This window comes from Ostrinia furnacalis, unplaced genomic scaffold (genome assembly GCF_004193835.3).
Source record: "Ostrinia furnacalis isolate ACB-3 unplaced genomic scaffold, ASM419383v2 OfSCF0802, whole genome shotgun sequence".
In the NCBI taxonomy this organism is placed as follows: domain Eukaryota; kingdom Metazoa; phylum Arthropoda; class Insecta; order Lepidoptera; family Crambidae; genus Ostrinia; species Ostrinia furnacalis.
The window spans coordinates 765196-778250 of NW_021131041.1; the positions used below are offsets into that span (position 1 = coordinate 765196).

General features: G+C 37.0%; 2 protein-coding genes across 3 annotated transcripts in view; one reads left to right on the plus strand and one right to left on the minus strand.

Moving 5' to 3' along the window:
* Nucleotides 1-1213, plus strand: part of Awh (LIM/homeobox protein arrowhead) — a 56309-nt gene extending 55096 nt beyond the window's left edge. The window contains exon 6 of the mRNA XM_028300897.1: nucleotides 592-1213. Coding sequence (XP_028156698.1) covers nucleotides 592-671 — 80 coding nt within the window. The 3' untranslated portion in view covers nucleotides 672-1213. The remainder of the gene's footprint in view (nucleotides 1-591) is intronic.
* Nucleotides 1214-3769: 2556 nt separating this feature from the next.
* PAH (phenylalanine hydroxylase) lies at nucleotides 3770-9606 on the minus strand. Of its 2 annotated transcripts, none has more exons than XM_028300899.1 (6): nucleotides 9455-9606; nucleotides 6318-6621; nucleotides 5887-6246; nucleotides 5539-5801; nucleotides 5030-5259; nucleotides 3770-4795 (listed from the first exon to the last, which is right to left on the minus strand). In XM_028300899.1, exons 1-6 carry the CDS (start codon nucleotides 9509-9511, stop codon nucleotides 4639-4641), a joined length of 1371 nt encoding a protein of 456 aa, XP_028156700.1. In that variant the 5' UTR covers nucleotides 9512-9606; the 3' UTR covers nucleotides 3770-4638. The 2 variants fall into 2 exon arrangements, with proteins under 2 accessions (XP_028156700.1, XP_028156699.1); XM_028300898.1 differs by having other exon boundaries at nucleotides 5887-6255.
* Between the last annotated feature and the right edge of the window lie 3449 nt (nucleotides 9607-13055).

Below are 13055 nucleotides of genomic sequence, written 5' to 3' on the forward strand. Positions count from 1 at the left end.
CGCTGTTTTACCAACTGAGATAAAAGTCAACAATTTATTGAAGGATCACTACCTACCTAACTATTCATGTCTTGGTAAAAAGGTATACCTACTTGAAAGTACGGTAGAACATGACTTCTGTAACGATATAAGCATTTAGATACTATTTACCTTTGTTCCTTCTTTTTGATGAAAACAGTTACTGAAATTTTGAAACATAGGAAAGTGATTAGCCTGTTTCAAAGCCAACCAACTATTTTGACAATGCAATAACCAACCTTGGTGGTTCATACAGAATACACTTCGATGTCAGCTGCCGCGGAGGGGGCGCTTATTCTGAGTCCGTATGTCCCTCCCGCGCCTCCGCCGCCGCTGCCATAGACGAAGCCACGCTATAAGGCCAGTCATTACAATTACGAAACTGGATTAACTTTGCACCCTTTCATTGCAAGTATAGGCTTATAAAAACAATAATTTTGAGGCTGACTATGGTGATGATAATCGTAAAATCTCTTCTAAATCTGAATTCACATTGTAGGTAGAGTAAAAAGGTCCCTATTGCACCCAAACTTGCATACTTAGACACTAACAGCAAACAATTGCGCATTTCAGATGGGACGTCTTTCACGGATTCGTCGATGGATGAGCTCTCGGAGGACTCGTCCATCCACTGCATGCAGAGCGAGGTGTAGGCCTGCAGCAAGAAGTTCAAGACTCCGGTTCATCAGATACTTTTATAGATTAGTTTATAATTAATTCATGCATTTGGGTGTATCTTTTTCTACTAGATGAATAAATTATCTTTATAGCATTATGTAGTAATTTAAGGTTTCATGTTTCAAGAACTGAAGTGACACTCAAAGCTCTATTCAAACTTAAATTCAGGCAAGAATAAGTTGAATTTCAACGTATGTTTGCCTGAATATCAGTTTGACCTACGTTAACAACAGGCTTAAATCTTTTCTTGAATGAAAATAATATTTTGAATGTCATTTCATAACACGAAAGTAAAATAATTATGATTCAAAGATTTTATTAAAAGCATTTAAACTCAGTACCTGTAAGCACGAAAATCTTAAGACTTCGAATTCGCCATCGAAAGATTTAAGTTTAAGTATGAAAATACAATTTAAACAGCGCCCCTGTTAACGTGACGTAAGTGAAAATTTTGAAAAATGGTAGCATGAAACTAATTTTGACAATCGACGTCGTCACGTTATCTTTGAATTCGAAGGCTGGGTATCGAATTTTGTCGAATACGCAATCGGCTCGAAGACGAGAGTTTTTCGTGCTAGAGACAGACCTTGTTTAAAGTCCATAAATATTTATTTTGTAGTGAATTCGCGTAAGTATTCAGCAGTAATGGATCTTCTTATTGCGGGAATTTATCATTTTAATAACAGAAGGGCTAAATATTTCAGCAGGGCTCTCTTCTTCATGAATGAATTAGAAAGTCCGTTCGACGTTTCTGTTTTTTTTTCTTATTAGTGTAGTAAAAGTTGTGTTATGGAAACATTTAAAAATTTGTTTATCTATTTCAAGTATCTGGTGACTGGAGTCTCATGGAACATATCCAGACATTGATTTATTGTTGTTTTTATCACTTTCATTTTCACAGTCGCTGTAAATACTGCTTGCATCAACAATTGTTAGTAATATATTTGTATATGTTTAATATCAATATCTTTACTGTTGGGGCTTAAAACTGTAGATTAGTGTGTTTCACAAGCAATTAATTCATCTAAAATAGAGTCTTTTACAAAAAATATAAGTTGAGTTCTTCTTGAATTCAGTCTCCCACGTAGTTCAATTAATTAAAATATTATTGATTGTATCTTCTATTATCAACCTAAGCATTACTGCGAAAACATTTTTGGAGTGTAGATAACCTTTTCGGATTAAGATTTACCATCCAACGTACCTAATGGTAGACAAATAAAGGACAACCCTATTTTGAGATGTAAGTTTTGTTTTAGTGAGTAAATAAAAAAGGGCTGGTCTATTTTTGTCCACCTGTAGGCATAACTTACGGCTTGATTTCACAATCGCGAAACAATTTTGCTGAAAAATTACTACGAATTACTTGTCAGTCAATTGTACTATTAGATGTGCCCCAACGTCGTCGACTCATTTCCTCTTTCTAACTAGAACTTATACAAGGTCTACTTAATGCAATAATACACTTTGATACTTACCTAAAATAATTAATAAGAGCACCACATTATTTATTATATTGGTGACATAGATTGATAGATATAAAATATGTAAACAGTTATTAATTTAATTTAGATTATATCTTAATGGTACGGTAGCCTACTGTTTTCTGATATTTATTGTAAAAAGTTATATTTATTTATTTATTTCTAGTAACTGTGATACGTTCGCTGTCAAAAATTTGTTGTTATAGTTACTTGGCCGCTAATGTTCTAAGGCTGAGTCTGTTGCGCCACCTAACTTTGACCGTAACTATAACGATTACGATGGAATTTCTTGTATGGTGTTTGACAGATTTTTGACGTTTGTCAAAGTTAAAGTAATATGGTGCAACCCAGCCTAAGTTTCGTCACTCATTTTTTACTATGTTAAACAGACTCATGTCGTCATTGCATTTTTTAAACTATTATTTATGTGTTTTCCTCCCTGGAAAACCATCTCGACTTAGTATTTAACACTTTGTCATGTTCCCTCTCAACAATCTTAAAGTCCTTTTCTAAGTACATCAGCAACTAGCTATAGATACAGTTGGAGATTTTATTATTACATTGGTCTTTCGCCATAATTTTGTCATTCGTAGTAGAGCTCTTGATATTCTCTTGTAATTTCTGTTAGCTCTGCATACAAAAGTCTTATTAAATAAAGAAAAGTCTTTATGCATTGTAAGGCGTTCCCATTGCATTGGAACATAGCATAATAAAGCACATTATGAGTATATCTTTTTCCCTATTCTTCTAATAAGTAAAAATCGTACCAACACCACCACTTTGTAATTACGATGTGTTAATTTAAGACTTCTTATCTAATATAAGTCTATTCGACGCATTTGGAAATAATTTTATACGCTTTCTACAGAATAATCTGAATGTACTTAAATGGGACTAAATAGCTGTCTCTAAAATTCTTAAAAATATCTTAATATTAACTATGTAATAAAAAATGAAACTTAAATAATTTATTGTTGTAAAATAGTTATATCTACAGAATGTATTTTGTGTATCGAAATATTTACGGCCTATCTTGAACCTGTACTATCTGAAAGTGGGTGTTAATCAATCTTCAATATTAACAATATTTATTCACGATTAATGAAATGAAACAAGATTGATTGGTAATAAAATTGGAAACTTTTAGAGCAATAAACGTTTTTAAAAATTGTAATAAATTCAATACACTGATAAAAATTGATCAAAATGTTGTTTTAAAATGCAACACGAGAAATTAATTATTGGTTTCCAGCGTCTAAATAAAAATTGTGTCAAACATTGTGCCAAGAAAAGTAATTGCTGAGAAATGTTGATAGAGATGTACTTACTATTGCCCTAAACTCTTGTTATTATTAAATATTATTTATGTATTAATATTACTGTTAGTAATAAGGTCCATAAAAAGTATTTAACTTTGTAATTTTATAGAACCGTGCCAATTTCTGGAGACAACGCATTTTACACTTCAAGTAGCTGTACCGCACGCTTTCGACTTTGTACGTATATTCAGATTTGTATAAAGTTATTTTAGCAAGCCCTTGTTTTGCAATGTAGTGTAGGCCGTCAATGACGTCGGTTTAGGTATCTTGTGCAGTATTGTAAATAAACTTCCTTCGAATTTAACTTGTAAATTGTAGCGATCTATTTATCTTAGAGTAAGCGAGATAGCGCGTCATCTTGTCATTTTTATGTAAAAGTTAGCCACTAATCGAGTACTAGGTACTAAGTTTATTCTGTACAAATTATTAAATATATTATGTTGATTAAAAATTTATTGATGTTTCAGTTACACGAATCACCTTAACCTAAAATAAATTCGAACAGTGTTCCTTAGTATGACTACCTACTAAAGAAACAAAAATACCTACATTAAAATACTTATAATGACCAAGATTTTTAAAAAATATTTACTTTACATCAATTCAGGTAAATTTCAACGTATAAAAACAATCCGTAAATTAAAAAACTTAAGTAAAAGTAAAACTTATACTCAAATTCAGAGTTAATTTCAATGTAAGTAGGTACCTATCATTACACTGATGAGTATTTCAGTTATTTTATTTAACCTATACTGGGTTATCGTTATTCCTTAATCTTTTTAACAAATTGTGTTTATAACAAGTAAATTAAACAAATTTTATTATTATCAACATTACAACATCGTAAACGATTAAATTTTACTTTCATAACAATATTTAAAACAAAACTGTTTACTGTCGGGGTCATTATCATTACGATAACATCATAATATGTGATGCAACTTATTTTTGATCTTACCTACTAACTATCTAACGGACAGCAATTAAATAACTTATTGTAGATCTACTTAAAATACTTCCCCAAACTGAACTCTGAAAAAGAGAATGACTACAAAATCTATCAGAAACGTTTCACGTTTTTTTTCAACTTGGAGAAGTATTTCAAACAGGTCTAACCCAAAGGTGTGTCTATATTATCCCTACAGTTTCTCCATGACGTTGAGGAGTAGGTCCATTTCCTGGTGAACCTCCCTGAGGAGGTCCTTCATCTGCTTGGAGGAGTCGAGGATGTCGATGCTCTGCGTGTAGGGGTTGTAGCGGACTCCGAAGTCTCGGGGAATGGTCTGAGCGAATTTGCTGTAAAAGAAAGAGATGGTAAATAATGTAATCGGAGATTGTTGACTATTCCTCTATGAAATATTGCAACACACTCCTCTATTAAATTTCATCAAGATATGCTGAATAACATACATTCTTACTTCAAAACTATGATATAAGTTAATTGACTGATATTACTATTCTAATTTATCAGTTTTCGATAAGTATAAAATCATCTCATATGTGATTAGGTAATATCAATGAAAGTCTTACATCATCTTGTCTTTGGCGTCTTCAAAGCTGTTGGCGACGAAGTAGACCGGCTGATACTCGGTGATGGGGTACTTGGTGAGGCCGGTGACCTCGGGGTCGAACTCCTTCAGCTGCGGCTCGTCCGAGAGGCAGTACTGCAGCTCGCCGAAGGAGGAGAGCAGGCCGGCTCCGAAGGCCTTGAGGGTGCCCCCTTGCCGGCACAGACCGAATTCCACCGTGAACCAGAAACACTGTGAAATATTATCTTATGGTTATCTACACTGCCAGGGAAAACGAAAAACGAAGTTTTGATCTATGAACGGGTAATTAAGTATGGTCCACGAGTAAAAATGGAGCTTGAAGAATTTTGGCCCCATTGAATTAGGTGCAGAAGATAGCAGAAAGGCGCTGGATGCAGGCCACTGCCAACCGGTAATTATGGAAATCATTGGGGGTGGCCTATCTTCAGCAGTAGACGTTCAATGCCTGAAATGATGATGATGAATTTGGTGCAAGACTCGTGTAATTACCGTGGCAAGCTTCTCGATGTAGTCGTCGGGCGCCCCCAGGGAGGCGAGCCCGATCTCCTGCGAGAACTGCGCGAAGGCGGGGTCGGCGAACAGCGGCGCGTGCCCCAGCAGCTCGTGGCACACGTCGGGCTCCGGCGTGTACAGCGGCCGCGAGTGGTGCCGGATGTACTGCGTGCTGTGGAACACGCGGAACGCCAGCCCCGCCAGGAAGTCGCGCGACGACAGCAGCCCAGCCACTGGCCGCAGCGTGAAACCGGTGCAGTCTGGGAAATTCAAGAATAGTTTTTTTAGATACGTAGATTTACACGGTCAAAAGTATTTGTTAATTTGATCGTGAAAACAACCAACCTTTTAGGAAATTGGAAACATCTTCTAACTGAGGAATGTTGTCTTCCCTGTAGCCGCAGTTCTCAATCAAGAGGGGGAACACGTGGTTGTGCTCCTTGCAGGCGTGCGTGGGGTACAGCTCCGTGAGCTTGCGGAACACCTCGCCCCACGTGGCCACCTCCTCCTTGGTGTAGTCCACGTGCGGCAGCGGCTGGCCGTGCTTGTAGTTGTAGGCGATGTCCGCGAAGTACTTGCGGCGCGCGCGGTACGTGGCGTCCGTGAACCCCGGGTGGTCCGAGTCCAGCTCGGCGCCGTACGACAGGATCTGGTTGGCGAAGCGGTCCAGGTCGCGGATGCGGCGCGGGAACCACGGCACGGCAGCTGGAAGGACTTCAACCGTTAGCGAACAGTCAGGACTTTTGTAGAATTTTAGCGGTGGGTGCGCAACTTACATCTGTTATCCTTGTAGTTTCTGGAGATGATGTTGAGGTAGCCGACGATCTTCTTGAGGTCCTCGAGGGCGGCGCCGAAGTCGCCGGTGCCGTGCTCGCACTCCACCATGAACTCGTAGCCGGGCCGACGCACGGACGAGCGCGACTCGATGTGGCTGAGGTTGACGCCGTGCTTGGAGAAGATGGTGAGGTACTTGGCCAGCGAGCCCACATTGTCTTTTGCCTGCGGCGAGAACAGCAGCCACGTCGACTTGGCCGAGTCGCGGCCCTCGCGGATGTAGTTGCCGCCCTCCATGAGTTTGGGCTGAAACAAACGAAGATATGTGAAAAATATTGTAATAATTTAGGCAAATGCCATTGTAATTTGAGGACCGATGAGGAAAAAAGACTATCATTATCTTATGATCTGCCCGCGTCATAATATGGCACCTAATTATCGATGAAATTAATTATCATGTAGTTTATCGAAGAAAGTTTTTAGTCTCATCGTGAGCAGCGCGCAAGGCGCGTGATAATAAGTGCTCCAGTTGCCCCGGCCGCGCGATAACCCCGCTGCGCGCGCGCACCTCGGAGTCGTCGGCCGCGGAAACAACACGTCACAAAACACGATGCTTCCCCAAACAGAATTTGATTTATTTTTTATTTTAGCAACATATTATCATAAACGTGGTACTGGGTAATAAAAGGTAATAATAAAATAGACTCCAATTATAGCGCTGAAGTCAAAGTTATAAAAGGCTGAACGCCTTATTTCACCACCACCCTCGAAGGATAAAAAATGAGCTGTTTTGAAATAAGATTGTTTGTTCATAGGTATTTTGTAGACTACATTTATTTTATTTGAAGTAGTCATTTATGGCTAAAATAAATTATAAACTAAGTTAAATGCATTCTGAAAACGAGACAAAATATCAAAACGACTAGGTACCTATGTAAGATTTTTTCATTACTACGTTCTAGCAAAAACGACATTTATAATTAAAAAACAGAATTAATATTCAATAATGGGACTAGAAACCATCCTCATTAAACCAGATCAATTTTATTTAAAAGAGCACTTGAATTCTGTCAACCGGTTATACTGCTAGTTTCCGACCAACTTGTATTAATTTACGCGCCAGACATAGGTACCTACCTACCTATATTTATTTACTAAGACGAAGAACATTCCTAGACATTTAAAGGTGCATGTACCATATTACACGAAGTAAGTTTAGAAGCTGTTTATAAACTAATCTGATAAAACTTCCCACGCGTGGTACTGATGATGCAACTATTTGTTGATGTTTACAATAGGAAAACACTAACGCAATAGATAATTAGGTACATACCCTGACTAGTCCTACTCGTGTTTTTTTTTTTAGAAATACCTACTCATATTTGGAAAAATAAACTCGCATAGAAATAAGTTGGTGAAAAGTAGCCAAGTGTGTCGGAAAAACTTAGTAGGTCAGGCAGGATTCAAATACAGTGAAACTTGGTTAAGTGGGACCTGGATGCCGAACTGAGAAACCTCCATAACTAGGTCCTGCTGAGGTCCCGGCACCTTGGCACTGAATTACCTCTGTTAGTGGGACGTAGCAAACCTCTATATCTGGGATTCGTTCGTCCAATTTTTTCGTCATAGTTACCTCTATTATTGAGATAGAGAGTAAGTTTGATATGCCTTTACCTCTGCAAGCTCTGTAACTGAAATAGGCCGGTCGTTTGGTGTAGTGGTTCAGAACGGACTACTATGCCGAGAGGTCCCGGGTTCGATTCCCGGCCGGGCAGAAATTGAAATGATGAATTTTAATTTCTGTGACGGGTCTGGGTGTGACTATGTATAATATTTATGTATTAAAAAAAAAAGTATATAAGTAGGCTAGCACCCATAACACAAGCATTAAGTTGCTTACTTTGGGGCTAGCTAGCGCTGTGTGAAATTGTCCAAAGATTTATTTATTTATTATTTTAAATAGGCCTACTATCATAAGGTTTGCTCGGAAGTAAATTTAGTAAAAAATTCTAAACTCGAAGCAGTAAAAACATTAGAAACTTTGCACAGCTATTTATATTGGTGACCAAAGCAAAAATCAAAAAATATCTGATGGCTGCATGATTGATACCTCCAAAAACCAAACTAAAACGACAGTTTTTTTTTTTACATTTTTGTACCGTTTTTAAAAAATGTGCTTGATTATTTTTGTTTATTACCTTCATTATCTTTTTTGATTCTCAATAATGCTTAAAAGTCTCGTATAATGCTTACTTACATAGTACGTTATTTTATTTAATAATTGCACCTTTATAACTAAAATAATCTGTATTCTAACCTCCATTAATGGAACCCTCTGTAAATGAGACAGATATTTATTTACCTGGATATCTGAGACACTGGGTAAGTAAGAAATTATATAAGTGAGACAAATTTGCAGGTTCCTCCAAGTCTCATTTAACCAGGTTTTACTGTACCTGCCTTGTTCTGTATGAAAAAAACTTTCATGGGAATATCAACGGTAGAAACAGATTGCCTTGAAGTATTGTGAATTGGAATAGGTAACATTAATTAAAAACGATGCTTTTTTAAGTATAAAAAAACTTTTGAACCCTTTTTAATGTTCCATAAATAAAAAAGAATGATCACAATGAGATTAAAGAGCTAGAGTTACGGATATAGGATAATAGGAATGATTCTCCACTTAAAATAACGCGTATTAACCTTTTAGAAATAATAAAAATCGAAGTAAATAATGTTGCTGATCCGTATGCTGTGTGTACACGCTTTAGGTTGCAATCTATATATAGATCTAAGCATTTTCAATTGCGTGTATGCCTTTAATAAATAAAATAAATAAATACTGTTAAACTGTACTGATACAGCACAGTATTTCAGGTCACTAATTTCGATCTAGGCTTCTCGCCGGTGAAAACAAAACGTAGAGATCCGTTTAGCAAATTACAGGGCAAAAGAAAATCTTTAGGAGAACACTTAATTTTCAGGAGTTCGCTCAGCAGGTAGAGGCTGTACTCGTATTACAATGAAATGTTCGCTAACAGCACGATTTTTTCAGAATTTTGATAACAGACCTGATAAAAAATATATTTTTCATTTTTTTAAAGTATTTTAGATAGATTCACTAGCAAAAAGGACCAACCTTATCAGGTGGGGAGGAGGAGACCTCCCTCTGGGTCCTCTGAGCTTGTATGTCCATCGGTGCTGTGGGTGCGGCGGCCGTGTGGGAACAGTCCGCGCTTGCGCCGGCGCGCGGCTTAAGAGGCGTGCGCCGGCGCAGGGGCGCCCGATAACGTGCGCACGCGGCACCGCGACATCGGACCTTTTACTAGTTCGGAGCTGTTTAGCTCCAGCTTAATGTCAACATTGCACTTGAAAACGATACGTGCATAAAAGTAAACGATACTTTTCCTGACGTTCCTATCCAGTTAAATTGATTAAGGCCGTGAGAGATTCTCAAAGAAAAGTTGAAGTTGCGGTACTATATCTTTGTTTACGTTTACTAACATGTAAGATTTTAAGTATTTATTGATGAATGTTTGACGTCACTCTTTGCAGCAAACAAACGAGTTCAATGCGCTCTCTACAGGGTGCTCGCTTGTGTTACAACAGAGCTGTTCGTTATCTCATCAAAACAGACAGACCTCATAATCTACTTATATTATAATTTACTTATCATCCAGGTTGAAAAAGAGAGTATCTATTGAAAACAGAAGCCGATAGTGCCATATAATAACTCACTCGCAAGAGGGCTAATTTTATATGTATTATAAGGTAGTATGGATCATTATATGGGTATTTTGAAGCAAATCAACACAATCGCAAAAATGGCTCTAATATGCAGATTTGTAGTGACCTTTGAATGCTCTAAGTATTAAACAAGTCAAGGTAAGTGAGGCGAATACTTAAGTATTTGTAGGGTTTAATTAACCACATAATAAACCGACACAGAGACTGAGACCGATGAAGTAAATTAAAAGATGGATTTACTGTAATTACCTAACCATAAAATATAGATTCCAGTGCTGCAGGAACTAAAGAAATATCTAGCAGGTTTGTCATTTAATAGCTAGAGCCAAGAGCATTTTTCCTGCTAAAGGTATTCCAATAAACATTAAGTATCAACATAAAATTAAATACCAGGAAAAAAAGAAGCTTCTCAAACATACAATCAAAAAACACATTTTGTTAATGTTACGACCTCTAAGAACACAATCACTTGCTTAAACAATAAATTGTGAGTGTTTTGGCCTTTCTTTTCGTTTGGCTTTTGTGTTGCCGGAAGCTTGAAGGAACGTTTTATTATTTTACCAAACTGTTCACAAAATGAAATTTTATTAATAATGAACCTACTTTTGACTAAAAAAAATATTATTTTGGTCAATAGTTTCATTGATTCCTGTAGGTAACTCAAATAAATTGTAGTACCTGTACGTACAATTAGTCATTCATCACAGGAAATTTGAAATTCTTTATGAGGTAAATCGCGTCTAGTCGAATACCTAGGTACAGTTTCCCTCACGATTCATAATAATATGTTTCAAATCAAATATCTATACTAGCGGTTCGCTTATTGACTAATACGCTTGCAATAATAATTATGATACACTTAACATGAGAAGTAGGTAATGTAACCCTTAAGTTCTTTGAACCAAAAGGAGAATCAGTCGTTCTCCCAATCCATCTCTATCATCAACATATCCTAAAGTTTAAGCGTGATAACTTAACCACTGACATTCAGACATGCGCATTTATTTTTTATACAAATTACAAGTAATTAATTAATTCTTAAGGCTATCTTTTGAAGAAATAGTAGTAATACAATATTTCCTATTTCATAAGAGAAACGTAAACAAACAACCCAACTGTAATCTTACATCTTGCCAAGCCCAGGCTCGCAATCGCAAAGTGATAGCACAGTGCCGCAGTGTACCTCGAGTCTCGGAGTTGCAGGTTAATTCCTGGTTAGGTCAATGGACAACCAACTTGTCTAATCTAAGAGCGTTGACGCTGGTATATCGTAAATTGCGTCATATCCTTGATCCATTTCTGTACCACGTAATTTATTAACACACACAAACAAAAAACAGTCTGGTTTTTTAAACACGCTGCTGTTACAACGCCATTAATTTGCAATAATTTTTAATCAGGTATTAAAAAACCGTCGCATTCTTAAAACATATACATACTGCCTGCTTTACATAATACTTTAGCATCTTACCTTATTTGACTTTACACTCAAGAAGTTCCTTGAAAAGTATCTTTCACTTCCTTCAACAATACCGCCACTAAAAAACACTTTTGACTGACACTTTGACGATATACCCTCACGTTATCCTCGACTAGCGCGTGCAGCGGCAGCGGTGCCTGTGCATTGGGACAATGAATAATGGGTTAAGTGCTTGCGCCACTTCATTTATAGTTTGCGCTGAGTCGCGCGAAAAATCCGCGCGTGCGCCGATCCAGCCGCGAGACCGACCGAACGAACAAGGACAAGTATAATAGGCTCATTCACAAATATAATTGTCAATTTAATACATCTTTGTTTTTATTTTAATCAATGTTGTTATTATTCTGATTGCAAAATTCCTATGCTCCATGAGCTGGAACGGTTTTTTGAACAAACTGTTACAGGAAGGCTTTAAACTAAGGACGTACGGTGCTATCTTTGATTTTCGTTGGTCATGCGCAGCGGCATCGAAATCACTAATAAATCCCTTGTATCAATCCTAATTGTTTATTAACACTCAATCGGAACAATAAGACCACCGGAGCAAGAAATGACTCTCTGAATCTGTTCTAAACTGGCTATACTGCGACGCCTACCACTGAAAAGCACTGAAAAAAGCCTTACGGAAAAGAGATGAGTCTCGTAGTAGTAGTGTACTTACCTACACTGAAGTACCTACCTATTAATGCAATACCCACGTAGAAGATAATGAATCAATTAGGCTGAGTTGCACAACCTTAACCATAACGAACGTCAAAAATCTGCAAACTCCATAAAAACACCGGTTATCTTTACGATTAAAGTTAGGTGGTGCAACTCAGACTTAGTCATTTGAAAACAGGTGATGATGACCTCACAAGCTTTTACCAATCTGTCACCGAAAACTCATAACTTGACGTATGTTAACTGCTATTTAACATCAGACCTACTTTTTATTTGCAATTAGTCAAAGTCAAAGTCAAAATTTAATAAATAGTACCTACCTGAGGTACCTACTTACAAATCGTATTGCGTTGCGGGTTCCATCCCGTCACAATACGTTTTATTTTATTAGTAAATGTGTATTATGTATGTAGTTTCAAAAAAGGGTATAAGTAGGCATGTTTTTCTGTTGTTTACTCGTAGTATCCATAGAACAAGCTTCGCCTAGTTTGAGACTTGATGGCGCTGTGTATAATATCCAAGAATTTTTATTTAATAGCTTTTTAAATATTCTACATTGCGTATCAAATACCTACGCATATAACAAGTAGCGAATAGTTTATGACGCAATTGGTTACGCTATATTATTTTATTTTTATTGAATTAGTTGATAATACGTGTTTGGATTTGGCACAACCTTGATACAGGGTAAGCGCTGCTGAGTACCTACTCTGAATGAAACAACAACGATCCGATAACTTGTAGACCAAGTATGGGTGTATGACAACAAATAACAAGTTTGTTTATAAATACTAACGCCAAGTAGGAGCGTTGATGTCTTTTATTCTATAACAAAGATGCTATAATAATG